The sequence below is a fragment of the Prinia subflava genome, chromosome 12 (genome assembly GCF_021018805.1).
Source record: "Prinia subflava isolate CZ2003 ecotype Zambia chromosome 12, Cam_Psub_1.2, whole genome shotgun sequence".
Lineage (NCBI taxonomy): Eukaryota > Metazoa > Chordata > Aves > Passeriformes > Cisticolidae > Prinia > Prinia subflava.
Window position 1 is genome coordinate 11619546 of NC_086258.1, and position 24069 is coordinate 11643614.

Here is a 24069-nt window from a genome sequence, read left to right on the forward strand (position 1 = left end):
AAACACAACCCAGAAAGAGCGACGCACCGGGACCAGCCTGGGCCTGAAAAGGGATCCGGGGGAGCCCTCGGCCTGGGGGTGGCCTGTCCCGGCCTCCCGGCACGAACGCATTTAAATGTGCAGGACGTGTTGGCCATGCCGGCCGTGGCAGCACTGCATGTACCCCGGCAGCCCACCCGGCCCAGCCCCGCATCCCCCAGAGCTGCCTCCCTCGGGGTCCCACTCTACGCGGCCGCCGCTGGCTGGAAGTGCCCGTGGGTGTGGGCAGAGGAGCCCGGGCACGGGGTTGGACCCACGGCTGCCCCCCGGAGATGGCCCTGGCACCCTTCCAGGCCAGGATGGGGGCTCTGGGGAAGGACTGGAAGACCCCAGCCCGACCTGATGGCGGGAGAGATGTGCCTTGGGGGAGCCCCTGCAGGCAGCTGCGGGGGCCGTGGTAGAGGGCAGGGTGGGACCAGGGAGCAGCCAGCACGGACACGGCCACAGGCTGCTGGCAGCCCCATGTTCTCTGCTGCTCAAGAGATAAGTAGTGCCCTCGCACTGCAGCTGTGGGCGCTGTGCTCGCAGCTCTGGCACACGCTGTCCTGCCAGTGTGACTGCTGCAGTTCGGCTGCACAAGGGATGTGGTGAGAGGGTACCTGCACACCGGGAGTGCAGTGCTGCTGCAGCTGGTGGGACCACAGCCCAGCTGCAATGCCCCTGCCGTCAGGGGCTGAGCAGGGCTCGGTGCTGCTGGGGGGCCATGGGGCTCCATCGCTTTCCTGCTCCCTGTTGGCCTTTTGCATGACACAGAGCAGCACCCGTGAGCCGCAGGAGCAGTGCTGCAGGATGTGGGGCATGAGGAAGCACAGCCTGCCAGGGCAGCCCCAGCTCCTTGTGAGGGGAGAGCCCAGCTCCCTGAGCGCTCACCTGCCCATGGCCTCTGCTGCGGCTGGGCATAAGCCCAGAGTGGTGATGCCAGATAGCATCATTAGGCCTCGTTAAGGTGACAAGCTTTCACTGCTCTACTGTGCCAGTCTGCCTCTGTTCAGACTGCCAGAGCCCAATTAGTGTCACATCCAGGAGGCAGCTCCCGCAGAGGTGACGGGCACCCTTGGCACAGCCCTACCCTGGAGCTGCTGTCCAGCTGGGACCGGGCACAGCCTGGTGCAGGCCTGGCTGTGGAGCCTGCCCACAGCTCCCTCTGCACACAGGGCCAGGGGTGCTGGGCAGAGTGGGGTGAAGACCCCTATGTGGCACAGTGCCAGGGGCCAAGCCTTGCTACCCTCTATCAGCTCGGGGGGGCTCAGCTCCCAGCCCATGCCCTCAGCCATGAAAACAGGGTGCAGCGCCTCTCCCCTCCTAACAGGACAGCAGGCCCCGTGCCACCTTCACTCTTTATTATACATCAAGGTCTCAGATATTCCAGTTCTTTGATTCCTTGGGGCCAGCACACACAGGGCTGCACATAGTGAAGGAGCTGGTGCTCACAGCCCCCACACACTGGGCAGTGTGGGGTGAGGGGCTATGAGGGGTTGGGGTCTGCCCAGCCCCCAGGTGAGTGAGGCTGCAGAGTGGTGGTGAGGGATGCCCCCACAGAGGCCCACTGGATCCAGTGTGGGGTAGGTGCACTGTGGTAAGTGAGTACTGGGCCCCCAAGCAGGCATTACCAAGCCCTGCCAGAGCAAGGCCGTGTTCCCCACCATCATTGGTATGAGGCACAATCCCTGAAGAGCCCAGCAGCCAGCAGTGCTGAGGAGTTTTGGCCAAGCAGAAGCAGAGGGTGGGAGGCCAGGAGCAGGGCAGGAGGTACAAGTTGCGCTGGGGTTAGGGAGGAGCACGAGGGCTAAAGGCAGAGGGAGGACAGGCCCCACACACGCTGCCCCAAGCTCCAGCCCCACAGCTGTGGGGTCAGCAGTGCCCCCAGCCCCGTGGGCTCTGTGATGAGGTACAGAGCCAGGCATCTGATCTCCCTACTCCCTGAGATAGCACAGTTCTGCTTCTGGGGCACATCAGGGACAAGGCTGAGGGGGAGCAAGGACAGAACTCAGAGCCAGTAGAGAAGTGGGAAGACAGAACCCACCCCCCAAAAAACTAAAAACCCCAGAAGCAGTAATGCAGAGGTGGAGGTGCTGAGAATGGGGGTGAGAGGTTTGCAAGGGGGTTGGCCACAGGTGCTGGCAAGGCACAGGACTGTAGTTGAGAGGAGGGGGAATAGCATTGGCCCCAGAGAGCAGAGAGGGGTTCTGGGATCTTGGGGGTGACCCACGCGCTCACCCCCACGGGGCAAGGCAGGGTCAGGTCCCTCGGACTCAGGTGGTCACTTTGATCCCAAAATATTTGCGCAGCTGCTCCAGGAAGATAAAGGTGAGAACAGTCTGAGGAACGAGCCGGACAGCAGCAGGAACGAAGCCCTGGGACAGCAAGAAGGGGAAGAATCAATGTGTGCCTGCCACTGGTTGTCCCAGCAGCCCAACTCTGGCAGCAGCACGAGTGGGCAGGCGTGGGTTAGCACTGGCTGGGCTGTGGAGCAGGTGCTGTCACACCATGGTCACCACGGTGCACACAGGTCTCAGCACCATGTGCTAACCCCTCTGGCACCTGCACCTGCTGTTTGGGAGCTTGATGGGTGCAACAGGGCCACAGCTGTGGTGCCTGGGCCCAGGCTGAGTCCCATTGAGGCCAGGGCTTGCAATACCTCTGGGCCAAGCCTGGGCCAGGCAGACAAAGCCCTGGTGCAGGAAGCAGCTGGGCTGCCACAGCAGAACCTGGAAGGTCCCCTGCCCCAGGACTGTTCTGGACCACAACCTCTGCTCCCAGCTCGGCCCAGCCTGCCCCACCCCATGCACCCCCAGCCAGGTACCTTGTAGAAGGCAAGTGGCCCGAGCTTGGCAGTTTCCATGGCACAGTGGGCAACACCCTGGAGTGAGAGGGTGAGAGATGAAGTGGGAGAGGCTGGGAGGCAAAAGCTGGCACAAATGGTACATAGAGATGGAAGGACAGGCAGCAGCAAGGTGGGCAAGGTGCGCGACTCACCCGGTACTCTCCGTGAGAGTTCATGAGGCGGGTCTTGACCACATCCAGGGGCTGGCACAGGAATGTGGCACATATGCCCTGCAGAAAGTCAGCCAAGTCAGGAGACCTCTGTGCCAGCAACTGCTGTGGTCACTGGAGAGAGTCAGAGCCACGCTGGGACCCGACCTCAGGCCAGGAGCCTCCTGGAGCCACTGTGCTCATCTCTGCTCCGCTGAGCCCAGAGTGGCAGCTCTGGCAGCCCCAGCTCTGAACTTGGCTGCAGGCAAACCCAGCCCCAGCTCTGCCCCCTGAACCCCAGCCCTACTCACAGCGATGAAGCTGGACAGGAAGTGAGTAAAGACATTGTCTGACAGCAATCCAGTTGCAAGAACCAGCTGCTTTGCCTGGTCATAACAGGAAAGCTGCAGAGACATGGTGAATCAGTGACGTTCCCCCTTCCTTGCCACACCAGGGACCATCCTAGTCCCTATCCCAGTCACCTCCTGCCCAGCAGAGCTGTCCTACCTGCCCAATAGTAACAAAGGCCCCACGGGCCGATGCCACCGATGCTCCTGAGAAGAGTTTCTTCAGGCCCTCTGTGGACAGACAGATTTGGATCAGCACAGTTCTCTGCCATCACTCACACTCCATTACCCCAGGAGTCTCCTTCCACACCCAGTATGTGTCCCCAGCTCCTTCACACAGCCCTGTGTGAAGCACACCATAACAAACAGGCTGAAGGAGCAGGGAGTCCTTCAAAAGAGCATGACCTCCTCCCTGCCTCTGCTCATTCTCTGTTCCACCTGCTCCACCCTCCTGCGCTTTTCTGTTTCAGCTTCCAGCAGGTCACCGTTTCCTACCAAGTACGTGCAGGCTGCCAGGCTCTGCCAGACTTTGCCCAGCCCCTGCCCCAGCCAGACCCTGCGCTCCCCTGGACTCCCCCAGCCCCTCTCCCTGGCCCGGCTGAGAGAACTTCCAGGGTAAGCCCTGACCCGGCACTTGCTAGGACACCGGAGCAGGCTCACCCACACGGCTGGCACGGCCTCACCTTCCCGGAAGACACGGTACATGCCATCCAGGGCATGGGAATAACTGGAAGGAGCGAGAGGGGAAGAGGTCAGGGCCCGAGGCTCCCCAGCACGGCGGCAGCCCCGCCGCTCCCCGGCGGCCCCGGCGCAGACCCCCGGCCCCCGGCGCGGTGCTCGGGCCGTGCCGCCGGTGCGGTGCTGCCCCCCCGCGGCCGCGCGGCCCCGGGAGCGCCGATCCCTCCAGCCCCGGCCCCTCCAGGGCCCCCACCCCTCCGCCCCGGCCCCTCACTCACTTGCGCCGCTGAGCCGGCGGCTGCTTCATGTCGTTCTGCATCCTAGAAGGCAGAGCACTGCAGGTGAGGGGGAGCCGGTATCCCGCTGTCCCCTGCAGCACTGCGGACCCCAGCACAAGGGCAGTGGAATTGTTTTGACCATTTACAAAAGGCCAAGAAAGTTGCCTTCAGTCCCACTCCTCTGAGGGTCACACACGGCTGGTGCTGTCACCAAAAGGCAGAATAGCTCTGGCCATCCTGGGCACAGAGCTCCTGGCTGACTGAGCACGGGGCAGGCTGGCCAGGAGAGATGTCAGGAGCACCCCAGCACTACCCACCACCCCAAATGCCGTCATGCACAGGCCAAGAGTCCTGGTCGTGCAGACAGAACTGACCTGACATTCACCATGTCCGCCGGGGTCCCTATAAACCCGCCAGCGAAACCTGTGGCCAAAGAGTTGGGTCAGGGATTTATCCATCCTGAAGGAGGCAGGGCCCAGGGCCCATGGCCTGGCTCACCTCCTGCTGCAGCCACGAGCACTTTCTGGTAGAAGGGGGGAGGCCCCTGCCTGCCCTGGCCCAGGTGGCTCTTCGCGGTCTCATAGATGCCAAAGCGAGTCAAGGAATACGTCATCTGGATGAGGGGGAAATGAGCAGCCGTGTCCCTGGCGCAGGGCAGCCCCTCGGCTCTCTGTGGTGTCACTCACCTGCCGACACAGCGAGGCGCTGAGCCCGTTGTAGAGAGCCAGGACGCCGTCGGTGCGGACCACGTGCATCGCCATCCCCATCATGCGCATCTTCACCTCCTGCTGCGTCTGCAGGTGGACCTGGGGCAGAGTGCGGCAGTGTCAGCCCAATGCCAGCTGGGCAGGGTAGAAGCACACTGAACAGGTGTGGATTTGAGCATGTGTCAGGTTAACAGCACTTGCACAGAGGCCAACGGCCATCGCTCCAGACACTCCACACCAGACTGGCCCAGCCTGGCCCCAGACAGGTGGAGGCAGTGAGGGAGAGAGGAGTGCCCAGGCACCTGCTGGCAGCACCTCCCAGGCCCTGCCCTCAACAGCTGGCCCCAAGGTGAAGGGTGGCACCTGCTCTTCCGGGCCACTTCAGGGCAGAAGGTGTGTGCGTGTGTGTACGCCCAGCAGAACAGGAGTGGGTGAGTGCCCAGTGCGGGTTTGCTCCAGCTGGGCTGGTGAAATCACGGCCGTGCAATGCGGCAGCCCTCCAGAGCCACTTCCCAGGGCAGGAATTGCATAGGCAGGACGAGAACCCCACAGCTGGCCAGGCGCTCCCCTTCCTGCCTGTAGCAGCCCAACGCTTCCCACCATCACCAGGGGCAACGGCAACAGGCACAGAAGCTGGCTGGGACAGGAGAGCCGTGTGGGCTGGAGCATGCTCTGAGCACTGCAGAGACCACATGTGGGTCAAAGGCCCCAGGAGATAAGGAGAGCAAAGGGCTGCTGTCAGGGGATCAGGCTCAGCTCCCACTACAGAAGTCGTGGCACAGCTGGGTCACGGAACACACTGCAGGACGCTGGGAACAGCCACTGTCTCCCATATGAAGCAGCAGCAGGCGTGCGGGGCCTGCTTGCAATCCCCACAGGTGGATTTTGGATGTCAGGGACCAGAGCTTGTGGCTGTTCACAGCCCGGGGCAGATAAAGCGGGCAGGGCAGGCAGAGCCATGCAGGGACACGGTCCACTGCCTGCAGACCCAGGTCTGCCGGAAGGGCAGGCAGGCATGGGATGGGCTGGCCAGGCTGTGGTCACTGCAGGTCACTGCAGGGCCAGCAGCCCGTGGGTGGCCAGCGGCTGCACTCTGCAGGTGGGCTGGGCAGGGCCTCTCACTAGGGCCAAGGTCCAGTGGTGTGATGAAGCGCCCTTCGTCCCCTGCCCTGCAAGAGCCTGAGGCCCCTTGTGCCTCCCCAGGCCTGGCACCAGCTTCTGCTGTGGGGGAACTCTTGGCCAAAGGAGGTCTGTATTCAATAATTCGGTGTGAACCCTCTGGCAAAAACAGCTGGCTAGGCTGTGCTACTTGCAACTGCAGGAATGCAGGAGCTGCATATCCACACAGGAAAGCATGGGAATGCAGCCCTCATGTCACAGCCTTCACGTTGGCTCGGAGACAGACCTAGAGGCAGGTGCCAGACTAATTCCCTTTCTTAGCACCTTACCAGGGCACCCCGCACAAACTCCCACGGGCTGGCAGCCACCTCCTCTGGGCAGACAGGGCCAGTTGGACGAGGCAACAGACTTAGCACTGGGGAGGTGGCATCGCCCTGCCAGGGCTGGCTCCTCTCCTGGGCCTGTGCCTGGAACATCTTCCTCTCCCTCTGTGCCATGGGGTGGGAAGGGGCTGTCTGTCCCAGCCTCACCCACAGGCATGGCCCTGGGAAGGGCAGCCCTTGTCCTGGACTGCCTCTTCCCTCCCCCCCTGCAGCCTGTTCCGCTGCCAGGCTCGTTGCCACTTGGCTGGCGCACAAGGCTCGGGGCAGCGCTGGCATTTGCCCCATCCGTGGGTGCTGGCAGCGCAGGGCTGCGCGCGGCGCCCTTTGTGCGGGAGCAGGCATGCCGGGTCATCCGCGGCGCCTAGGTGACATCTTGGCCGGAGGGCTCAGAGCCCAGTGGGCTGGTGTCCAACACTGCCGGCCCCAGAGTCACTGCCGTATCCAGGCAAGGCTGGCCAAGGCACCCTCCACAGCTCCTAGAGCTGGCACCCCGAGCTCCCCAGACCCCTCAGCCACACACCTACCCGTGCCCCTGGGCTGGGTCTTGTGACGCCTCAGCCCTGTCGCTGCACAGCCACAAATCGGCTCCTCAGGACCGACCCCCAGCAGCTGTTTCCCCACACCTCTACAGCTGTTCTCCAGCTCCCTTAGCTGTTCTGGGACCCTCACAGCCATTCCCTATCCCTTCATAACTGTTCCAGAACCCTCAGGCCTGCTTCCTAGAATGCCAGAGCAGCTCCCCATCCCCTCAAAGTTGCTCCAGGACCCTCACAGCCACCGTCTCCCCTCCTCAGGCAGCCGTTCCCCAGTACCTCAGAGCCAGTCCTTCAGCTGCGCCGGGATCCTCAGAGCAGCTCCTCACCCCTCACAGCCACTCCGGGACTCTCACAGTCACTTCGAGTCCCCCCTAAGCCATTCCCTGTCTCCTCAAAGCTGCTCTGGGACCCTTACAGCCGCACCCCCCACAGCCAGGTCCCTCACAACCAGTCCCGCAGCCACTCCGGGACCCTCAGAACGGCCCCTGTCCCCTCACAGCCGCCCAGTCCCCTACAGCCGGTCCTGCAGCCACCCCCGGGACTCTCGGAGTGTCTCCCCATCCCTTTACAGCCGCTTCCAGTCCCCCAAACCCGCCCCGGGACCTTCAGATGTACTCCCCACTCCATCGCAGACTGTCCAGGACCCCTATAGCCAGTGCCAGCTCCTCCCGTCACATCCTCTCCGGGACCCTCAGACCCACGACCAGCCTCCTAACCGACCCCTCACCACTACCGGCCGCCACAACCGTCTCCCCATCCCCTCACCGCTCCCCCAAACCACCGCGATCATTCACAGCCCCTCACACTCGCCCTCCATCCCCCTAAACGGCCTCCCCCCGCCGTCAGAGCCGCCCCCGGCGTGTCCCCTCCTCACCTTCAGCAGATCCAAGGGGTGGGTGCAGCAGGCGGCCCCGGACGACGCGAGGCCGCCGAAGTACCAGCGCGAAACGCGCTGCTCCGCCATGGGCGCCGCTTCTGCCTGGAGCCCCGCCCTCACCGGGACGAGGCCACGCCCCCGCCCGTTAGGCCACGCCCTCTCCCGGTACCGGAAGGGGGTGGGGCGGGCCGGGGTCGCATCTCCGAGCCCGCGGCGAGTGCGGCACCCACAGGCTCCGGGATCCTCGTTCCCACCCCACACACACCCCCGTTCCCAGCCCGGGGAAGTGGCTCTTCCCGTTAATAATTGTCAGGGATTAATTAATGGGGAGGTGAAGCCATCAGCAAAACGCAGAGTGAAGAGGTGGGAGCAGGCACAGCTACAAACGGCAGCGTTACCAGCGTGCACACACTGAGCACAGAATACTCTCCCACCCCGCACGCACCTCCACAACCTGTGGAAGTGTGTTCTTCTCGTTAATAATCAACAGAGAGGTGAGACCATCACAAAAGGCAGTGTAAGGAGGTGGGTGATGTGCTGGTACAAACTTCCAGTACCTGAAGGGAGCCTACGAGAAAGATGGAGAGAGACTATTTACAAGAACATGTAGTGACAGGACAAGGGAGAATGGCTTCAAACTCAGAGTACATTTAGATTAGCTATTAGGAAGAAATTTTTGGCTGTAAGGGTGGTGAGACCCTGGCACAGGCTGCCCAGAGAAGCTGTGGCTGCCCCATCCCTGGAAGAGTTCAAGGCCAGGCTGGACAGGACACGGAGCAACCTTGCCTAGTGGAAGGCATCCCTGCCCATAGCAGAGCTGGAATGAGATCTGATATTTCAAGGTCACTTTCACCCTAGACCATTCAGATTCCATGAAATGGGGAGCGTGGGGATAACTGGCACTTGAGAAAGATGAATCATTTTACAGGTTTTTTTTGATATTTATAAGGTAGAGTTCATGGTGATGGCAGGAAGTAGCAGCTCTGCCAAACCGTACAACATTCTTCGGGAGAGTACTCCCACTGTGCCACTCGGAAAGGTCCGGAGCCCGGCTTGGGCAGCAGCTGTAGCACCAGTCTCTCCATGGTGAGACTACTCCAGAACAACAGTCCCTCCTGCCGCCTCTAGCGCTGCTTTGATCTTCTCTGCTTCCTCCTTGGAGGCGTTTGCCTTGATCTCCTGCGGAAGGGACTCCACCAGCTTCTTTGCCTGCGAGAGGGACAAAGTACGAGGCTTGTAAACTGGCTTTCACTAACTGGATTATTGGATTTAGAGCCATGATCCTGACCTCTGCTTAAGCCAACCATGGAAACTCACCGGGCAGCACAAACCCCGAGACTTACACTTGAACTACGGCACATCCCACCAGAAGGCAGCTAAACCTGGCTGCAAGCGATGACACATCTGCTGGCAAACCTTTCCCTGCGATTCACTGCTCTTCAATTCTTCCACCACGTGCACGGCGCTCCCAGGTGTGCACCCCAGCCTGCACAGGAGGGCTGCAGGCAGAGCCCCGTGCAGTGACCTGCGGAGGCTGCATCCGCCTGGCGCTGCGCTGGCTCTGCTCAGTGACAATGTTTTGGTTCACATACTTGTACCAGCAGGAGGGGAGGCCAGTGCAGGGTTTGGACACAGCTGCATTGGCTAAAACAGAGCTCCAGCACAGACTACTTGACAACACAGTATTTTGACATTTTAGGGACTTTTAAAGCAGAACTACTGGTACTAAGCAGCACTGCAATACTCAAGGTATGCTGGAAAACTGTTGAGTTAATTTAAAGAATTTACTGCAGTGCTGCTATAGAGAAGGAAGTGAGCCCAGGGGGACAAGCCCCTGCTGCCCTTACATGCAGCAGCTCTCTGCCACAGCACTGTGGGGGTTTAGCCTGCACTGGACTGGCCACTGTGCTGGCAGAAAGCAGAAACCCTTTGGTTCCTGCTGGGTTCAATGCCTATGTATCTGTGGTGGCAGACAAGTGGTTTTTTTGCTGGGGTTAGAAGGCACAGATGTGTGGGCAGTACTCGGTGGGGCAGGAATGCCTTTGCTCACCAGGAGAGGAGCTGGACAGGAGCCTGTTCAGGCTCACTGCAATAAGGACAAGGAACACAACACAGGCTATTAATTTCTGAACCCTGTTCAATAACATGTGACTCCATTCTAAAGCAGCCCTGGTCAAGAGAAGCACCTGCTCCTGGTGTTCAGTGGGAAGAAGAGCAGAGCCCAAGCCAAGTGGGACCCATGTAGCAGCAGCCATGGGGCAGAGGCAGCATGCTCCAAATCCAGCTAGAGCACAGGGCTGGTGGTGACAGAGGACAAGCATCTGCTGGGCAGCTCCCCATGAGCTTCCTGAGGTGCAGGAGCCTCAGTCTGGTGTGTGCTCATCATGTACCTGTCTCATCATGCAGCTATTGCCACAGGACTGATGTCTGGGTCCCAACAGTGCCCAAGGTAATATGTGCTTCTCTCCATACTATCAGCAGCCCTACAGGCCATGAGCAGATCCCCCAGCAAACCTTATAAATAACACCTTGACTGGATGGCAGGAAAATTTACAAAAAATGGGCTTTGGCTCCACTTTGAACACAATCCCTGCGGTAAAACCTCCACAACTGTTTGTGTTGTGTGTGTGTTTCACCCGAAGAGCTGGGCCTGGGTACATCACACTTGAGTTTACCTGCAGTAACTGGCATCTACGAACAGCTCCTCCAGCAGGTGCCACATGCAAAGCCAAGCTCATCTGGCAGCAGCTCTCCAGTCAATTATCTGCTGATTGTGTCCATTACACAGTTTGATATTTTCATGGTTGCTTGAGACCAATAATAGATGAACAACTTCCAGAGGAACCATACTGACAGTCAGGTAATTATCCTCATGGGACAGCCAAACTTGTACCTGTGCCACTGACTTTCTCTGCTGGCTTTGCAACGCAGCAGTAAGAATGGCTTGGAAGATTATGTGCCAACACTTCTGCTCCCCTGGGCTACAACAGGAGCAGACACTGCAATGCTCAACACTGCAGCTGGAATACTGCAGGGTATTAGAAAGTGCTACTAATGATCCCAAGATATGAAAGCATCATCCTGTGGAGAAGCGCAGCCCATTACATGCTTTAGCAGTAGCAGCTTCATCACCCAACATGCTGAGCCCACATCCCAGATCAAGGGCCTGAGCTCAAATGCTGCTCAGGGCTGAGGCCCATCTCCTCCAAGGAAAGAAGCAGCACCACCTATAAAATGAAGGACCCTGAAAAGAGCTGGGAGCCTGGATTGCAAAATGTCTGAATCAGAGACTCGTTTAACTTCAGAAATACATTTGCTTTGGGAAAGGCAAGCCAAACCCAGCTGTAGCAAGGGATGCTGGCTACTTCTGAGCTCTGCAAGAAATTTCCCAGCAGCTCTCAGGTTTGGAGAAGCTGAGGCTGTCACAGACATCTCTGACTCCTTTCCTCTGAGCCTCCTCCTTCATTCCCCTGCTTCTGACAAGGGAAAATGCCAGAGAAGGGTGCAAACAAATCCAGTTCCCCACCTCTCTGCACTGAGAGGCACACAGATGCTTCTGAATGCACAAATCCAGGCTCCTTTGAACAGAGCCGAGGCTGCTGGACCTGGGCACAACACACCAGAGCCCGGGGCAGCACCTCCTCACCTGCACGAGGTTCACTCCTGGCACGAAGTTCTTCACCTCCTTGATCAGCTTCACCTTGTCAGTGGCCTTCAGCTCCGTCAGCCGGACGGTGAAATGAGTTTTCTCTTTCTTGAGCGGGACCACCTCCTCCTCCTCCTGGAAGCAGCCGGAGCGCGGTGAAGCCCCGCGGCCGAGCCCACCGGCCGAGCCCGCCCCGCGCGTGCGGCCCCTCCGGCCCCGCTCCCGCCCCTCCCGGCGCGCCCGGTACCTGCGGAGCCGCCTGGGCGGGCAGGAGGGAGGCGGCGGCCGCCGCGGGCATCACCCCCACGTCCGGGATCTTGAGCGTCTCCTGCGGGAAGAGCAGCGGCACCAGCGGCCGGTCAGGCGGCGCACGCGGCCGGGCCGGGATGAGCCGGGGCGCGGCGGGCGCGGCCGGGCCGCCCCCGCACCCACCTTGAGCAGCGCGTTCAGATCGGCCACCTCCAGCAGCGTCAGCCCCGCGATGTCCCGCACCAGCTGCCGCACCTTGGGCGAGTACTCCTTGGCGGCCGTGTCCAGCGGCGCCCCGGCCAGCGCCTCCGAGCGCCGCGCGGGGCCGGTGCCGAGCGCCCGCAGCCCGGCGGGGGCTGCGCGGGGCGCGGGGCGCGGCGGGCGCGGCGGCAGCGGCAGCAGCGGGAGCAGCGCCCGGCGGGCGGCGGGCAGCGCGGCGGGCAGCATGGCGGCCCGAGGACACCGGACGGCCCGCCCCGCGCTCCCGGCGGGCCCCGCGCCGCCGCCGGTACCGACCGAGAGCCAATCGCGGCGGAGGGGGAGCGAACCAGCGCACGGCGGGAGATGTAGGCGAAACCGGGTCGACAGAACAGCGAAATCCATCGCAATAAATCCACTACTGTTTATCACTTCGAAATAAGAGTGGAAAAAGCTTCATATCTGAAGGAACAGAAATTACTTCCTCTCCGGAATGTTTGGAAGGAGAATTGGTTATATTTCTACACTGCACACCAAGGTTAATGGTTAAATGGAAGCATAAGGAATGCAAATTAAAACAAAAATAAATTCTGAAAGCCTTGTCATTTTACCTTTTTGATTTCCACTAATTGCAGTAATACATTCTAATGCTCCATAAAGCTTAAGAATTTAGGACTATGCAGCTAAAGCATATAAACATTCTAGACACTGTAGGGAGGAAATTTATGTGGCCAAAGACCAATCTGAGCTGAAGCTGGCCAGCTCTGCGGGGTGAAGCACGAAGGGATCTGCACCCCGGAGCTGCAGGCACCCCTTGGTTCCACCTGCCCCGTTCACGGCGGGTGCCCGGCGGGTGCCGTGCCACCTGCCCAGCACAGGACGCCGCGGTTGGTTCCAACACTTTATTGTCACCGATAGCGCTCGGTCCCCGCCCAGAGTGGCAGGGACGGGGACAGGCCCGGCCCAGCGAAGGCCCCGGGCCCGGGAGGGCGCTGCAGGGAGCGGGGCTCAGCAGGGATGGGGCAAAGCTGGCGCTGGGGACCGGGCAGGGCTGGAGGACTGTGCCCTTGGGGCCTGCACCACAAGCCCCGGGGCAATGACAGGGGCAGGCCGAGCTCCCGCCCGGCCCCAGGGGCTGCCAGCTGCCGAGGGTGGGTGGGTGGGTGAGCCGGGGGGCTGCTGCCCCAGGCTGCAGGGCATGGGGGGCTGCACCCCTGCCCCTTGGTCCCCAAAGCTGGCAGTAGGAGCCTACGGCCCCACCGCCCCTGGGACACGGGGCCGGGGGACAGGATGAGTAGTCGAAGTACAGAATGATTTCAGATGAAGAGTAGTGTTACACTGGACCCACGGGAGCCCCGAGATTCCTGTGCCCTGTGGCTGCAATCAGTCAAACGAGATGAGCTGGGCCTCTCCGCTGCCCGGGGGCTGCTGCCCGGGGGCAGGTGCTGGTGGGGGCTGCTGCTGGGGGGGTCCCCCAGCTGGGGCCACCTGGAGGACAGGAAACAGATTTGTTAATGTGGGGCTTCGCTGGCATACACGCTGCACTGGGTCCTGACCTCCTGGGTTGGTGGCACTCACCTGTTGGTAGAGGGGCTGCTGCCCGGGCAGGTAGGACTGCTGGGCTGGCAAGCTGCTCAAAGCTGTGTCCTGGCCTGGCAGGGCAGACATGAGACCCTATGGGAACAAGGGGGTGGGTATCAGAGGGGCTGGGGTACATGCAGCACCCACAGGGCAGTGACTGCCCCCAGCCTCCACCAGACCTCCCCCAGGATGGCTCCATGGGCTGGAGCCCACCCATGCCCAGGCAGGGAGCGCTCACCTGCATGCTGTAGGGCTGGTAGCCCATGGAGACAGACTGGCTGCCCATGTAGCCCATGGTGCCCGACTGGGGTGCCTGGGAGATGGCTGGGATGCTCTGTGACTGTGAGGCTGCAGTCTATGGGGAGAGGCTGGTGAGAGGTGGCGCAGGCAGCAATGGCTCACATCTCCAGAAAAGGCCCTTGAGCCCAGAACTAGATCTATCTCCAGCCCACTTCCACAGCAAGAGCAGCAGATCTGGAACCAACCAGCCTGTCCTGCTCCTGCTCACAGATCTCACTGCTGAGTTTGGGTACATTGCCCAGCCCCCCAGAACCCCCCAGCCCCTGTCCCAGCTGGCTGCAGGCTGCACTGCCTCACTTGCCTGGTAGCCCTGTGTGGGTGTGGGCTGGTAGGATGAATATGCGGGGGTGGTGGTGGGCACCGCTGGCCCCTGCTGAGGCCCCTGCCCGCTGCTGGCACCCGCCTGGTACATGTAGGCATTCACCATGCTGGGATCTGTGTGTGGAGAGCAGAGGTTGGAGCAACCACCTTGGGCTCATGCCTACCCCCACAGGCTGAGCTGCCCAACGTACCAGTCCCAGTGACAGGCATGGCAGTGTACGGCCCAGTTCCCCCTTGCGCAGCCTGGTTCATGTACACGCTGTGCATGGGAGAGCCCTCCACGGAGCCAGCTGGGCTGAAGGTGCCAGGGAAGCTGGTGGGCCCAGAGGGCTGGTAGATTACCCCACTGGCTGCGGGCATGGCCTGGAGCTGGTGGGAGAAGGAAAGCTGGCTTAAAGCTGCAGTCCCTGGAACCTGGCAGGGGGAGCCTAGCCCAGCAGCTGTACCTGGGCGTAAGGCAGTGAGAACGCTGGCATCTGGGCTCTCATCTGGATGGTCTGCTTCTGCTGCTCCAGGCGCAGCTGCCTCTCCTTCTCCTGCTCCTGCAGTCGCTGGATGGCCAACTGACGCTGCATCTCCAGATACTCCTGTGGGAACAGGGCCGTGGTGGCTGGGAGCTATACCACACAACCCCTCCTACCAGGGCACCCATCCCTGCCAGCCCTGCGCTGGGTCACAGCGCAGGCAGGCCTGGAATACCCTGGACATGCTTCCCTGCCTCACCTGCTTCTTCTGCCTCATGATCTCCAGCTTCTGTGCCAGCTGGATCTGGCGCTGCCGCTCTGCCTCCTCTGCTGCGCGGCGCAGCTTCTCCTGGTGCTCCTCCCGCAGCGCGTTCAGAGCCCCACGCGCATCCCGGATCTGGGCCAGTTTGTCCTGCAGGCCTTCATAGTACACTGGGGAGGGAAGGGACGGCCTCAGGAACATGGGGACAGAGCACCTGGACTGCCCCTGCACTCCACACTAGATTCTCTCCAGTGTCACGGGAATGCTGAACCCTGACACCGTGGAAGGCCTGGCTGTCGCCCGCCCCTGCCCAGGGCCAGCAGCTCCCCCAGCTCCCACGCACGCCTGCGCTCGTCCAGCTGGTTGAGCAGCTCCAGCAGCTGCGGGTGCATGTTGTTGATGGACTGGAAGAGGGACAACACGGCAGAGTCGTTGGTGATGCTGCGGCCTCGCATGTGGTTGCTCTTCATGCGGTTGACGAACGTGGTGACCGCGTTCTGCAGCGCCTTCAGGAACTGCTCGTGGTTCTCCTCGGACTCACCGTTTTGGTACTGCTGCTGGAAGGAAGGATGGGGCAGCCAGTCAGCTGTGACCTCCCAGTGCCTAAGGCCAGCAGCCAGCCTGCAGAGCCCAAGAGTCAGGCATTTCTTGCCCCTCAGTAGGTGCCAGACCCAGGCCCCCTCTTACCTCAACCACCCCAAGAGGGGCAGGGTGGGCTTCCCCAGGCTGCACAGCTGGCTCTGTCAGGGACAGGGGTGCTGACGGTGTGGGGCTCTTGCGAACCTCCTCCTGTTTCTTCTCCCAGTAGTTGCGGTTCAGGTACCGGGCCAGCTGCCAGGAAGAGAGGGAAGATGAGCATCACTGCCCTGCAGGAGCAAGCCTGTGCTGCAGACTAGCAGGGCCAGGATCCTTACCTCTGGGTCAATGTCCTCAGCCAAGGGAGCAGAGGAATTCTGGAAAGAGACAAATGGAGAAATGCAGTTCAGCAAAACCAGAGATCCCCAGGTCTCACACAGATGTTCAGCTCGGACCTGGCCATGTATGACCACCAGTGCTGAGCACCAGTGAGAGCCTCAAAGGGGACACAAGCTGGGAGGCAGTGGAGGCACCTAAGTCCTGGCTGAGAAAACACCTTCTTGCTCAAAACACAGTGAACGAGCAAGGGGTTGAATGGGGCAAATATATTCCCTCAGTACAGGATTAAACTGGACACGATCAGGGCAGACCTGGGCTCAGGAAGTGGCCTGTCTCCAGCCACTTCAGGTGCAGGAGCTGCCACGGACGTACCACGGGCGGGGAGTACAGCGTGCTGGCTGGGGGAGCCGAGGACGTCACCGGAGTGGGCTCAGCCTTAGGGTACATGGAGTAGGTTGTTTTCTGCCTCTGCAAAAGAGAAAATTGCCCTCTCAGAGAGAGTCTAGGCTTCTCCAAACCAACCACAACACAGCCTGCAGCAACAACCCCTCCCAGATCCCAGCAGCAAACAAACCATTCTCTCCTTCTCCTCAGCCTCGGACTGAGACAAGGCAATAGCCAGCTGGAGCTCCTCTTCCTCTTGCAGAGCTGTCTCATCACGCTTTGGAGGCAGCTGGAAGTGCAAAGATGAGGAGGTGGTCAGTAATGGGATCAACAAACAGGTCAGGATCACCAGATCACCTATGGGGCAGCCGCTCACCTGGGACTGCTGTGAGAGGGGGCTGGTCAGGTACTCAGGGGGCAGTTCAGAGGTGGCAGCAGCTTTACCCTCAGTTTTCCTGTAGTGACAAGTGATAGTATGGACTGAATGCTCCCTTCTCTGCACCAGAGCCCAGCTCTGCACAATGTTCCGGCGACAAACCCCATTCCCAGGAAGGAAGAGGGTCCAGCCCAGCCTGTACAGTCTGGAAAGCCCTCGTTGTGCTCTGCAGGGAGCTAGTTCCACACCATGCTTCCCCCCTCAAAGTCCCAGCTGCCACAGGCAAAGAAACCCACCACGAAGGGTACTGACTTGTTGAGATGCTCATAGCAGGGCTCACAGACTCTCACTTCCTTCTCAATCCCAAACTTGGGAATGGTGGAATACTTGGAGGAGCATTTTCCACAGAAGATCTGCCCGCAGGCCCGGCAGTGGTGCTGTCAAGGACAGGAGACATGAGTGTGGTGGCAAGACGTTCCTTCTCCTTTAGCTAACATCAATCAGACACTCCTGTCATTTCCCCAAGAAACACGGTCTGTCCCCAACACACTTCCACACAGCAACCCCTGCAGGGAGTTCTGCAAGTCCCAAGGGCTGTGCGGAGCAAGGAACCCAGAGGGGCAGGAGCAGCACCCACCTTCCGCGTCACAACGCCGAACTGCACTCGGCACCTGTGACACTCCTCTGCATCCACCCAGTCTGGAGCCTGTAGGGGTCAAGGGAAATTGCATAAGGAGGGAGGAGTGCATTGGCACTGTGCCTTTCAGGAGTTCTGACGGCTAACAGGGCTCTCATGTTTCATGGGGGAGACTGGAGCCATTTGCAGCTCAATAGGAAATATTAATCCCCACAAGTTATCTCCTCTCTTGTTCCTCAGAGACTGTGCTGCTTTCCCAGTCAGTACAAGATTTGCCAGGGAAGTTCTGCACAGCAATCACTTCAGCAATGCCCTGCTGCCACATCCAGCCTGCCAAGCTCCTGCAAGGCCAGTGAGCAGGAGGAATGATGGGTCTGACTCCCTCTCCTGGTCAGTTCTCCCAGCATGGTCCCCAATCCTTGCAAACACAGGAATTCAAGACCTGCAGGTTTGGCAGGAAGGGGATGGGTTTGTCCCACAGTGCCAGCTGCTCCCCCCACCGCAGAGCTCACCCTCTCTGCAGCGAACATGGCGTCGCTCTCCTTGAACTCCGGGAAGACATGACCTGCAGGAGAAGAAATGTAGCCCCCTTGTGAGAGGAATGCTCTGGCACAGGGAGGCCTTGTGCCTGCAGGCTCATGGTGTCAGCTCAGCACCACCTCTTATCTTGACCAGTACGTTCCTCTGACACACCAGAACCAGGCTCCCCTCAGCCAATGGTCTGAGGACAATCCCCGATTGTTTCCCTTACACACCCACAAAAGACATCACAGGCCTCTGGATAAGGCTTATTACTTCTCAGTACTTTGAACTGAGGAGGATAAAAAGCTCACTGGATGGGCAGGCAGGGCTGTGAGTTTCAGCTCTTGAAGGGCCAGAGTTTGGTAACACCAGCTCAGGATGGGGGACTGACCCTCCACGCTTGTGCCACTGCCTGCAGAGTTTCTGGTGCACAGAAGGAAGAGAGGCATCAGCGTGTCCCTGCCCTTGAAGCGGACACTGCTGTCCTGGGACAGAGGGGAAAATGTCACACCAACACTGTGTCAGCAAGAGGGAGCATGGATCCATCCTGGGAGCAGGAACAAATGCCTGTGAGGAAGGAACTGCTCCAGAGCAAATTCCTCACAGAGGATGTGACTTGCTGCCAGTCTCCCCAAGAACAGTTACAGCTCCTGCTTTTCAGGTCTCTCTGCCACCCCTGAGCTGGCTGGATTGGAGGCTCAGAGCAAGGCTGCCCTGGTCCTGAGACCACTGGGCTGTCCCATGTCTGCAGCAGGATTTAGTCATCCTGAAGGGTTCATTGGGTATTGGGAACAAAGGAAGAGCTCAGTGCTGCAAGTCCAGACTTTGGTCACACCAGGCAAGAAAGTGCCAAGGCTCCTGCAGAGCAGAGATGCTTCACCAGGTGTCCCCTCACCTGTGGCCACAGTCCTCACCTTCAACTTTCATTATCTGATAGGTGTCCTGCACCACCTTGTACTTGGGCTCGTTGCGGAAGGCGTGAGCCCAGGCCTGGATGAGGTATAGGATCTTACTGCGGACACTTGTCTCCACTTGCCTCTGCACAGGAAGGGAGGAGAAAAAAACATCTCAGAAAATGTCCCTGAAACCCAAAGGATCAACAACCTCCTGCTGAACCCCCCTGATGAGAAGCCAGAAATACCACTCAGGAAAGAGAGACTTTAGAGTACTCAGGAGAGGTAAGAGGTGTCAGAAACCTGCAGTAAGGACAATGCACAGCATGGACAACAGACTTCTTCAGCTGCCCCCCTGTCCCTTCCAGTACAAACTAAATGTCCTTCAGAGAAGCATAGACCAACTGAACAGAGCTGTGGCCTTGATGCTTAGAGCAAATGCCCAGCAGCTCTGTCCACCCCCTGACCAGAGCATCCATCCCACACTCAGAACACGGTGGGAGCCCCAGCGCATCCTGCCTGCCCACGGACAGTGGTGGGAGTGCCTGCAGGGCGTCAGCACCTCCACTCCAGGAGCACTCCAAGCCATCTCAGGACATGACACAGCGAGGACAGCTGGGACAGCTGCCCTTTGGAGGCAGGGGCAACTGCATCACACTTCAAGGAACTGGAGAAAAGTTGGCAAGCCTGTTCTGACCTCAGCCAGCCTCAGAGTCGCTGCGTCATCAGCTGCCCAAGTGATCATATCCACATGACTGGCTGTTCCAGAAATCCCCAGGAAGCACAGGAGCACTGTCAAGCTCTGATTTTAGCCAAGACCTCGGCCCACACAGCATCACTTACTGACAATTCTTGGAGCTCCAGCTGCTAGAACAATTGGCAAAATCCTGCATTCCATTCATGTCACTGCCCTGAACCTCACCAGAACTTGGACTGTTTTACAGCATCGGGTGTTCACAAGCAGCAAAGTTCCAAGTGTGGGAGGAAAATGGGGCAGTTGTGAAACTCCTGAGGCAGGCAAGGACTGAGAGAACCACCCACAAAGTCCCTGGATATGATTCAATCTCCTCAGCCCTTGGAGCAGCTGTACTACCACACCTGGCTGTTCCTGCCTCAGGAGAAGATCCTGCACGGAGACTGCGTCAGCCCTAACAGGAAGGTGACAGGAGAGACAGCCTGCTCGGTGTGCAAGGTGACAAGGTGACAGGACTCACACAGCTTGTCCTCCAAGGATCTGGGCCACCTGTTTATGTCTTTCTGGTGTCTTTCTGGTGGAAGACAGAAGCTGTAGGGAAGGGACAGTATGATGCTAATAAGCTCTTGTCAGGGCACTGCTGTTCTGAGTTGGGAGCTGGAAACAGGAATTCTCATTTCCACTTCACTAACAGAATTCCCCAGTCTAAGGACACATGAAACTCCAGCAGGCATCAACAACACCTTGTCAGTGCCAGCAGCCATGGTCACATCCTGCAGAGCTCCTGAACAACTCGACATGCCAGTGAAATGGCTGTGACGCAGAGGCAGCTCCAGCTGTTTTTTCCTTTGTTGCTTTACCTGCCTATGTATCTCACATTATTCTGTGAGAGGGAATTCACCTTGCCACTGCCCAGGTCCTTGGTACAGGTGCCCGGCCATCATCTGTTTTCCTTTGCTGTCCCAACCCAAGTGTTGCATCCAGGAGCATTTCCCATGGAATGGCCCAGGCCTCCACAGCACATTCCTGCCATTTCACAGTACAGACAAACCTCTGCTGCCGCCACATCTCCTCTCCCCAGAAACCCTCCTTCACTGCCTAGAGACTTTCACACCACATGACAGTTTGATCTTTTCTGAAGTGCACTTCCAGTTTCCATTTTACTCCTTACCCAAAGAGGACACAAACATTTCTTCCTGCTGCTGCTTTTCCATAGCAAAATAAAAAAAAATAAAAAGACAGTAAAATAAGTCTCTTTACCTTGAGTATTTCCTTCAGCTCCTCCATGGTCTGTTTATTGGCCACCTCGTCATGGACTGTTTGGCCACAGTTTTTAACCACTGACTCCATGACCTGCAAGGGCCAAGACAACATCAGCCCACAGCCTCCTGCCTCTACTGCAACTTGTGGGGGTCCCAGCACACATTACAGGCTGAACACGGGGCACTACTTAAGCAATGAGGTGTGTTGGGGCTGTGTCAATCCTCTCCCTGCACTGGGAGCCAGCTGTCCTTCACCTCCTCCCACCTCTGGGGGCCTTCTGCTCTGTGGAAATCAACCCTGGGGAGAGCAGCCCAGGTCTCAGCTTTGCCTGATCCAAAGCCAAGATGGAACTAAAGCACGAAGGCCCTGGCCTGACCACCCCAAAACCTCTGCTCCCGAGTCAGGGAGGCTGGCTCCACGCCGTGCTGCAGGGAGCTGTGCAGCCTGAAGGCAGTGGTAAGAAGCCCCCACTGTGCTCCCAGCCAGGTGCCGTTACCTCCAGCGCGTACAGGGCCACGTGGGGATTCTTGTCATTCACTTTCTTCTTGATGGCGTTGACGGCGTATTTCGCTCTGGGTAGGGAAGAGGGGAGATGTTCTCAGGGGATCAAGGATGTGAGAGGAGATCCCACCTGCTGCTGACAACCCACCAATCCCCACCCTGACACAAGGGGCACCGTTAGCTCAGGGGTACACGACTCACTGAGTGAAACTGGGAAGGAATAAATGCATTCAAGCTTGAGTTTCCCTAAGGATTTCAGGCCAGGGGTAACCTGCAGCTCCCAGGGTCTGGGCAGCATGCCAGCACATCAGGGTGTGCTGTACAACCCCTCTGATGCCCTCACGGAAGGGTATAAATGAGACGTGTGTCACCACGGGCTGGCAGGTCCGAGACCCTCGAAGGGTCTCCTTCCTGGTGCAGACAGGGGAGCCGTGCACACGGCGTGTCCAAAGGCCCAGGAGCACTTACTGGGTGTCTCCCTGACGGATCATGTCGCAGATCTGCAGGATGGATTCCCAGTCTGTCTCCAGCAGGAGCTGGCTTGTGGCCTTATCTGCAATGAACGAACCCACCAGGCCGCCGTGAGCCCCGCTGCCGCCGCGGCTCCGCTCCGCCACCGCCGCGTCCCCGGGAGCGCTCCGGGCGCGGCGCCGCCCCGAGGCTCGGGGAGAAACCCCCGATTTCACCCGGAACGCAGCAACCCTCCCGCTTCAGACACCGCCGGGCGCTCGGTAACCTCGGCCCGCTCCTCGCGGGCGGCACCGCGCTGCGGCCCCGGAGCCCGACCCGGCCCAAGCAGTGCCGTGCTCTGGGCCCGCCTGCTGCCGGGGCCGAGCGCTGCGGACCCCGACCCGGCCGAGCGGCGCGCCCCGCCCCGGTTCCCGTCCCGCCGAGGGAGCCGCGCCGGTACCGAGGAGCCGCTCGAAGGTGCCGCCGCCGCGCCCCATGGTGTCCGCCCGCCGCCGGCCGCCGGCCCGGCCCGATCGCTCCGGCCCGGTCTGGCCCCCGCCCCGCCCCGCCGCGGCCCTTCCGCTTCCGGCTTCCGCCGGGGCGGGGCCGCTTCCGCGGGGCGGCTCCGCCATGGCCGCGGGCAGCTCCCCGCCCACGTTCCTGCTGCTGGGGGCGGCGGGCGGCGGGAAGAGCCTCCTGGTGCGGCGGCTGCGCCATATCCGTGGGCACGGGGGCACCGGGGCGGCGGGGAGGGGCGGGCCGGCGGGGGGCGGGCCGGGGGCCGGGCCGGGGGCCGGGCCGGGGGCTGGACCGGGCGGGCCGGGGGCTGGACCGGGGGCTGGGCGGACCGCGCCCCCGTTCCCGGAGCCGCGGTGTCCTTAACGCGAGGCACAGCTGAGCGCCGAGGAGCCCGCGGAGCTGGGCGAGCCCCCGGCCACGCTGCCCACGGTAGGTGCGGCCCGGCGGGCCCGAGGGGCACCGGGACGGCCGAGGGGCTCCGGGGCACGGCCGCACCCAGCCGGGCGCCTGTCCCGCAGGTGGGCACCAACCTGACAGACCTGCGGCTGCCGCAGAAGGTCACCGTGCGGGAGCTGGGCGGCTGCATGGGCCCCATCTGGCCCAGCTACTACGGCGAGTGCAGCGCTCTCCTGGTGAGCAGCGCTGGGAACCCGTCCCGGGGCCGCGGACGCGGCGAGAGGGCCTGCCAGGGCTGGGGCTTTGTCCCGTGCTGGCATTTCCCTCCTCCGTGCCCTGCTCTGGTCCAGCCTGGCCGGGGTTGCTCTCGGCACACCCGCACCCCGCTTTCCCTTCTTCCCTCTAGTTCGTGGTGGATGCCTCCAACCCCACGCAAGTCTCCTCGTCCTGCATCCAGCTGCTCTCTGTCCTCTCTGCAGAGCCGCTCGCCTCGGTGCCCGTCCTGGTCCTCTTCAACAAGATGTGAGGAGGGTCACCCGAAGCGTGGGGGTGCAGGGAGCAGCGGCTGTGCTTTGCTGCTCTGAGCCGGGGCTGGGCCGGGCAGGGGAGCCCTCGTGCGTGGCTGAGGCAGCTCTCCTCTCCCCATTGCAGTGACCTGCCCTGCTACATGTCACTGGTGGAGATGAAGTCGCTGTTCCGCATGCAGGACATCGTGTCCTGCGCCACGCAGCCCATCACGATGCTGGAGACCAGCGCCCGCGACGGCACCGGCCTGGCCGCTGTCCTGCAGTGGCTTCGGAGCGCGCTCAGAGAGCCCTGCTGAGCCCAGCCCTGCCAGGCCCGGGCCAGAGCAGCACGGTCCTGCCACAGGAGGAGTGAGGGAGCAGCTGCCCAGCCTGGGGCTGGCAGCAGAGCCCAGGACAGTGCCTGGGGCTGTTGATGAACTGGATCCCCGTGGGACTTCACAGTAAAACTCCCACCAAACTGTCCAGGCTGGTGCTTAGGGGGAAACCCTGGGCCTTTGGGGTAGGGACAAGCAGAAACCACAGAGGCCAGATCGTGCTGGCACCTCCAGGCACAGGAGGGGTGGAGGCCCTACAGGGGGGCTGGAGGCTGCAGCAGCACCTGAACTAAGCAGGGAAGCTGCCCTGTGCCCACACCACTAAGAGAGTCTGTCTGTGCTGATAACTTGTCACAAGGATGGCCCAGCCCAGCTGTGCAGGCAGCTGCCTCAGCTTGCCCTGGTGCCAAGTCATGGGGTGCTGGTGGCTGCCTGTGCCTGGCACACGCCACAGCACACCCTGCCCGGGGCTGTCAGCGCTGTGGCACCGGGGCAGCTGCCATCCCAGGGCCTGGAGCTGCCAACACCATGGAGGGGAGTGGCCCTTGGTGCTGGGGGCTGCAGCTATCGCACCGTGAAGGTGAATGGCAGGGGGGGTGGCAGTGCCCTTTGCTCCAGGTCAGTGTGGGCTGAACTGGGCTCTGGCCCAGGCAGCCCCATGGGAAAGCAGGTGGTGCCAAGGAGCCCGAGCACACCCTGACACTGCTGCTGAGTCACCAC

General features: G+C 60.7%; 4 protein-coding genes across 6 annotated transcripts; 1 reads left to right on the forward strand and 3 right to left on the reverse strand.

Annotated features, from left to right (window-relative positions):
• Nucleotides 1-1362: 1362 nt before the first annotated feature.
• SLC25A10 (solute carrier family 25 member 10) lies at nt 1363-8090 on the reverse strand. The gene is made up of 11 exons (XM_063409397.1): nt 7935-8090; nt 5002-5121; nt 4814-4928; nt 4690-4738; nt 4316-4357; nt 4043-4086; nt 3520-3590; nt 3324-3416; nt 3016-3093; nt 2843-2899; nt 1363-2393 (listed from the first exon to the last, which is right to left on the reverse strand). Exons 1-11 carry the CDS (start codon nt 8022-8024, stop codon nt 2292-2294), a joined length of 861 nt encoding a protein of 286 aa, XP_063265467.1. The 5' UTR covers nt 8025-8090; the 3' UTR covers nt 1363-2291.
• A 764-nt stretch (nt 8091-8854) lies between these two features.
• Nucleotides 8855-12450, reverse strand: MRPL12 (mitochondrial ribosomal protein L12). The gene is made up of 4 exons (XM_063409398.1): nt 12016-12450; nt 11831-11911; nt 11584-11718; nt 8855-9146 (listed from the first exon to the last, which is right to left on the reverse strand). Exons 1-4 carry the CDS (start codon nt 12433-12435, stop codon nt 9030-9032), a joined length of 753 nt encoding a protein of 250 aa, XP_063265468.1. The 5' UTR covers nt 12436-12450; the 3' UTR covers nt 8855-9029.
• A 468-nt stretch (nt 12451-12918) lies between these two features.
• HGS (hepatocyte growth factor-regulated tyrosine kinase substrate) lies at nt 12919-22225 on the reverse strand. 2 transcript variants are annotated; one of them, XM_063409393.1, is made up of 21 exons: nt 22054-22225; nt 21612-21696; nt 21139-21214; nt 20640-20732; nt 18707-18830; nt 17783-17835; nt 17271-17339; nt 16946-17070; nt 16634-16712; nt 16448-16546; nt 16246-16341; nt 15873-15911; nt 15646-15789; nt 15302-15515; nt 14956-15128; nt 14679-14819; nt 14424-14601; nt 14213-14346; nt 13850-13966; nt 13609-13704; nt 12919-13518 (listed from the first exon to the last, which is right to left on the reverse strand). In XM_063409393.1, exons 1-21 carry the CDS (start codon nt 22223-22225, stop codon nt 13414-13416), a joined length of 2412 nt encoding a protein of 803 aa, XP_063265463.1. In that variant the 3' UTR covers nt 12919-13413. The 2 variants fall into 2 exon arrangements, with proteins under 2 accessions (XP_063265463.1, XP_063265462.1); XM_063409392.1 differs by having other exon boundaries at nt 15302-15512; nt 16448-16712.
• Nucleotides 22196-23492, forward strand: ARL16 (ADP ribosylation factor like GTPase 16). 2 transcript variants are annotated; one of them, XM_063409400.1, is made up of 5 exons: nt 22222-22307; nt 22485-22541; nt 22631-22744; nt 22915-23030; nt 23160-23492. In XM_063409400.1, the coding sequence occupies exons 1-5, from the start codon at nt 22224-22226 to the stop codon at nt 23329-23331; spliced, it is 543 nt and encodes a 180-aa protein (XP_063265470.1). In that variant the 5' UTR covers nt 22222-22223; the 3' UTR covers nt 23332-23492. The 2 variants fall into 2 exon arrangements, with proteins under 2 accessions (XP_063265471.1, XP_063265470.1); XM_063409401.1 differs by lacking the exon at nt 22485-22541 and having other exon boundaries at nt 22196-22292.
• The last annotated feature ends 577 nt before the right edge of the window (nt 23493-24069 follow it).

Excerpts from the sequence above, each read along its gene's own strand:
- MRPL12 (XM_063409398.1), bottom strand. The coding sequence starts at position 12,435 with ATGGATTTCGCTGTTCTGTCGACCCGGTTTCGCCTACATCTCCCGCCG. Across the intron at positions 11,912-12,015 it reads ATCTGAACGCGCTGCTCAAG|GAGACGCTCAAGATCCCGGA; the intron begins GTGGGTGCGGGG and ends CTCTTCCCGCAG. Across the intron at positions 11,719-11,830 it reads CCGCCCAGGCGGCTCCGCAG|GAGGAGGAGGAGGTGGTCCC; the intron begins GTACCGGGCGCG and ends GGCTGCTTCCAG.
- SLC25A10 (XM_063409397.1), bottom strand. The coding sequence starts at position 8,024 with ATGGCGGAGCAGCGCGTTTCGCGCTGGTACTTCGGCGGCCTCGCGTCG. Across the intron at positions 4,929-5,001 it reads GCGCCTCGCTGTGTCGGCAG|ATGACGTATTCCTTGACTCG; the intron begins GTGAGTGACACC and ends CCCCTCATCCAG. Across the intron at positions 3,591-4,042 it reads GTACCGTGTCTTCCGGGAAG|AGGGCCTGAAGAAACTCTTC; the intron begins GTGAGGCCGTGC and ends GTCTGTCCACAG.
- ARL16 (XM_063409400.1), top strand. The coding sequence starts at position 22,224 with ATGGCCGCGGGCAGCTCCCCGCCCACGTTCCTGCTGCTGGGGGCGGCG. Across the intron at positions 22,308-22,484 it reads TCCTGGTGCGGCGGCTGCGC|CAGCTGAGCGCCGAGGAGCC; the intron begins CATATCCGTGGG and ends TAACGCGAGGCA. Across the intron at positions 23,031-23,159 it reads CTGGTCCTCTTCAACAAGAT|TGACCTGCCCTGCTACATGT; the intron begins GTGAGGAGGGTC and ends TCCCCATTGCAG.
- HGS (XM_063409392.1), bottom strand. The coding sequence starts at position 22,225 with ATGGCGGAGCCGCCCCGCGGAAGCGGCCCCGCCCCGGCGGAAGCCGGA. Across the intron at positions 15,790-15,872 it reads CTGAGGACATTGACCCAGAG|CTGGCCCGGTACCTGAACCG; the intron begins GTAAGGATCCTG and ends TCTTCCTGGCAG. Across the intron at positions 14,347-14,423 it reads CATGCCTGTCACTGGGACTG|ATCCCAGCATGGTGAATGCC; the intron begins GTACGTTGGGCA and ends CTCCACACACAG.